This window comes from Microtus ochrogaster, linkage group LG1 (genome assembly GCF_000317375.1).
Source record: "Microtus ochrogaster isolate Prairie Vole_2 linkage group LG1, MicOch1.0, whole genome shotgun sequence".
NCBI classification, from domain to species: domain Eukaryota; kingdom Metazoa; phylum Chordata; class Mammalia; order Rodentia; family Cricetidae; genus Microtus; species Microtus ochrogaster.
The window spans coordinates 56,994,431-56,999,182 of NC_022027.1; the positions used below are offsets into that span (position 1 = coordinate 56,994,431).

Genomic DNA, 4,752 nt, shown 5'->3' on the forward strand with positions numbered 1-4,752 from the left:
CCATGCCCCGAAGTCCCAGCTCAGTTGTAGAGGCAAGAGAATAACTTGAGCCTGGGAGTTTGGGTCTAGCCTGAGCAACATAGTCAGTTCATGGCTATTCTTGTTGGAGCCAGCTGGCTGCTTGGTTGACTGGTTTTAGGACAGGAAAAAGTTAAAAGCTACAGATTAAGCCTGCCTAGTGACACTTGGCACTGTTTCCTCTTGGCAGAATCCATTCTTCCCATGAAACTGTCCTGGCAGGAACAAAGGTATTCCAGAGACGGTTGTCCCCCTCCCTTTGTTTGCCAAGAACTTTATGCTGGGAGAAGTAAAAAGGCTTAACCCTAGTGCCAACCAGAGATGATCTTCTGGGAAGAGATCTCACACAGTTCTGACAGCTTCTGCTAGGCCATCTTGCAGGAAATACTGGAGCCCAGAACATGGGTAATGGCGGGTTACACCAGGATCGCCCAGTTGTGCATACTTCTTGCCTTGTGTTCATGTCAGGACTTAGGGGGCCAGAGTGTAACTAGATTTGTTTATTTGTTCCTCTTCCCAGTGACTACATTGAGTAAATGTCCTTTCCCCCATTTCGTGAATTTTTGTTTAAGTGGCCGGTGGAAGATGGGATGAGAGCCACACCTGCAGGGCTGCCGGGGCCCAGGCTCTGACCCTGACAACTCTCATATCACAGAATTAATCCCAAGAGGACCAGACATGAGAGGGGACGTGCAGGAGTAGCTGGACGTTCCTGTGTAGTACTTGGTTCACCTGATGCATTTAAAGCTCCTTAAAGTCCCTGGCTGTTGCTCTGGAATATTTTGGCAGGAAGATGCAACTGTATGCAAGCAAAAAGGAAGGATCAAAATAGTTCCCTCCATCTTTTCCTCTAGAAAAAGGGTAATGTTGTGATAAAGAGAAAAACATTGATAAACCACCCTCAGCTGTAGTTACTGGTCTACGTCACCACCCAGGGATGCAGGAAGGACAACGGGGAAGAATAGAGCAGAGTGAAGAGGTGGGATGAAGGTGAGGACTGATTGCAAGGAGGAAGGCGTTTAACCCTAATGGAGTCACAGGAACGAGCCCACGGTGCAGAGGCAGGATTGGTCAGCCCGGGAGAAGTCTCCTCCAAGAGGAAGGTTTTATGAGATCATTGTGACTTGTAAGACCTAAAGCCAGATGGCTTGCCTGGATTTCTCTTGTTGCTGGCACCATAATCAGTAGAGCTGTAAGCAGTGTATTAATAATAGAGTTACTTGTTTTAATTAGCATAGGGGCTGACTTTAGTGGTTCATGTTTGTAATCCCAGCGTTCCAGAGGTGGAGGCAGAAAGATCAGGAGTTCAAAGACGCCTCAGCTACATGGTGAGTTGCAGACCAGCTGGGTTACGTGAGAAAAGTAAAGACTGACCAATATTTGTACAGGGCCAGATGGTAAATATTTTTGTCTTTACTGTAGTCCCAGCCACTCAGCTTTGCTGTCGTAACACAAAAGTAGCCATTTGCTGTAAATCTGTAGGCTAGTAAAACTTCATTTACAAAAATAAGTAGGAAGGTGAAACAAGCCCATGGGTCCCAGTTTGTCCCTGGGCCTCTCTCTCCTAGTATATCGAGAAGTGATAATGCGGGGGGACAGCAATTTCAGTTCTGAAATGGTCATTGCCTTTTTTTAAGACAAGGTTTCTTTTTGTAGCCCTGGGTGTCCTGGAATTCACGCTATAGACCAGGCTGGCCTCAGACTCAGAGAGATCCACCTGCCTCTGCCTCCTAAGTGCTGGGATTAAAGGCGTGCGCCACCACCGCCCGGCAATAATTGCCAAATTAAGAGAACAAGGCTGTGGAGAATGAGAAGATGGTTGAGAAAAATGGGGCGTTTGCTTTTCCCTGGCGGTGACTTAGCAAACTTCATGGCTAACAGCACATTCATTCACATAAGTGGATATATATTCATGTGGTAGAACACTGGAAAATGGTCCAAAGAAGTTAGAATCCTCTTACAGTTGTTGCTGAAGGGAGTGGTGCGATCAGACCTGAGAGGGGCTGTGCCCACGGGTGTGGAAGTGGCTGACTGACAAGGATGCCGCCCAGGCAGGGGCTCCTGCCTGAAGTGAGCTGAGACGCTGAGAGGGGAGTGGGTGGAGCTGAACACTGCAGGCTCCACAGGATGACGTCTCGTTGGACCAAGGATGTTGAGGGTAAGAATTGAGGGCAGCTGAGGAGGGGGGAGAGTGTGGCTCAGTCTTAGGGCACCTGTCTAGCACACATGATGCCCTGGGTTCCGTCCCCAGCACTGCAAAGGCAGCAGTCAGGACAGCTGTAGTCAGTGTGCACAGAGCCCTGAGGTCAGTGCCTGGCCCCTCTCTCCCTTCAAAAAGAGGACTGGGTTTTCTGGTACCAGAATGTTGTGGTGGAAGAAATGAGAGGTTCTGGTTTGAACATGATGCATTTGTGTACTCTAGGGCAGCCTACAGGAGAAAAATCCCAGGTTTTAATGATGGCTAGTCAGAGCCATGTGACTCAGTGTGGGAGAGAAAAGGACCAGGATAAGACTTGAGCTTATGACTAATGAGCTGCCGAGAAAAGAAAAATCAACAGGAGAGAGTAAGAATCAGAGGGTCTCAAACCCAAAGCAGAATTCTAGAGAAAAAGGAAATGCCGTCGCCTGCAGCACGCTCAGCCAGGAGACTGAGGAAGACGTTGTTGACTGGAAACTCAACAGTTCCAGTCGTCAGCCTAGTCCAGAGCATGGTCTGCCATATGCACACAGGTTCTGTGTTCCTCAGTCCTTGTTTACAAAAGACGACCCTGGATAGAACCTTGTCTCGGCCCCAGCACGGTATCACCCCCCACACACACACACACATAGGTTCTCCAGTCCAGTCTGAGAACCCACAGCTTCTCGGCACTTCTAACCCTTATCAGTTTGCTAAGACCCAATCCTGACCAATTCATCCAAAGAGCAGACAGCCTCTTGCTAAAGATAACTGGAGAAATTTGGACTGTGCCTGGCAGACTAGAGGTGTGAGTATTGCTGTTATTTAATAACACATGTTCAAGGTGATAAGAGAAGGAATTGTTAACACATGTAAATTCAATATATTGGTCCATTTGCCTTCTAGATGTGAGTTACTGTGGAAACACAAGTCATAGTTCTCTTGATTCATGTATAAAGGTATACATTTAAGTCAAAATTTTAGGGTTAGCATCTTTATATATTACTGTATAACTTGTCAGACCATCGTGTGCTTCTTGCCTTCAAAGGCGTGTTCTCTGAAGAGGATCTTATCATCTTTGTATGGTCAGCTCTGGGGTCTTCAGCTGGTCTGGGGTGGTTGGCTGCTGTGGGGGTGCTTTGTTCTTACTTAGTTCTTCATTAATCAGATCTCCATTTCCAAAATTTGATTTTTTTTTTGCTTCCAAAATTTCTTTTTGCAGTGTTTCCAGTGCATATCCTGTATTGTCTTCCACATGCATGCATGGAACATGCTCCCAAACACACATACCATGTATATGCATGTACACACAATAAGAATAATACAAAATTTTAAATTTAAAAGTTACTCATCCAAGTGGGTTGCCTAGAAACATGGTAAACTTCCCAGTAGCTAGGACTGCCAGCATCCTCATGGCTGGTTTGCTGGGACACTTGGACCCTTACTTCTGTACAAGGGAACTTATATGTGCCCCACTGTGATCTTCTTGTTCCAGGTATCTGGATCCTCCGAGTCCCATGATCCTTCACTTAAATATATCCATATACCCATTACGTTGGTTCTCTGTGGGAGAGGGCTTGAAGGCCAGCAGCAGTCTGCTCAGTGATCTTGGGTTTATGATTGACTACTTTATTAAAATCTTAGTCTGGAATGTAGCTTGTCTTGCATGTGCAAAGCTTTGAGTTCAGTGCACAGCACATTAAAGAAGAAACCATTTTCTAATAAAAGTTGTTCATTGATCACATTTCATTGAGAAGATTACACGTAGCCAGGCTTCAGAGATCTGTCAGAAGCAGTTTGAAGAAAAAACATGGATTTAGTATTAAATGCCTTATGGTATATTAATGTTTTAAAAATTAAAATGTAAGAGATTCATCCCAATAGGTAATCTTGCTTTTTGTTATCTTTTTTTTTTCAGGTGGTATAAGCCAAATATTTTATATAGATTGTTTCCAAAGCTCCCCCATCTCCTCCATTCTACAAATGAAAATTTTGTGCATTTGCTTTTATCCAAAGAATTTTTGTTGACTTACTGGGTGTGTTAATAGGTACAATAGACATCTTTTCTTATTGAACAGCGTTTGTTGGTCTTTTAGTCTTCTGAGACTTCCAACTTAGTAAAAACCTTTCTCTACAAATTTTGTTATTTCGAAGAAACCTTTTCCTTCGCAGGAGACCAACCATGGGAAACTGAAGATGCGTCCTCCGGTCCTTCTCATTTCCTCATGTGCATTTACTATTATTGATTTCAGATTGACGCCGATTCTTGGCATTCAGAAGCATTCTCCGAAAAACGTGGTATTTACACAGTTTATAGCCACCCTGCTGACAGAACTGCATTTAAAATGTGAAGATCTTGAAAATTTAACCACTGTATTTAGAACCAGCTGCTGAGAAACATGGTGAGTTGGATTCTGTTTGTTACCTGTGTGAGCCAGTGTTCAAGTGCTCGGCCAGTGTTCTCTCGCTAACGACGCCCCAACCACAAGTTTAAAAAACAAGCTCACTGCAGCTGGCTAAAGACTCAGCTGCCCCCAGTCCTGGGAAATCTTCCTGTG

General features: G+C 44.9%; 1 protein-coding gene across 1 annotated transcript in view; it reads left to right on the top strand.

The window, feature by feature from the left end:
• Rpap2 (RNA polymerase II associated protein 2) overlaps positions 1 to 4,752 on the top strand; it is a 70,696-nt gene that overhangs the window by 60,695 nt on the left and 5,249 nt on the right. The window contains exon 12 of the mRNA XM_005359647.2: positions 4,447 to 4,596. Coding sequence (XP_005359704.1) covers positions 4,447 to 4,588 — 142 coding nt within the window. The 3' untranslated portion in view covers positions 4,589 to 4,596. The remainder of the gene's footprint in view (positions 1 to 4,446; positions 4,597 to 4,752) is intronic.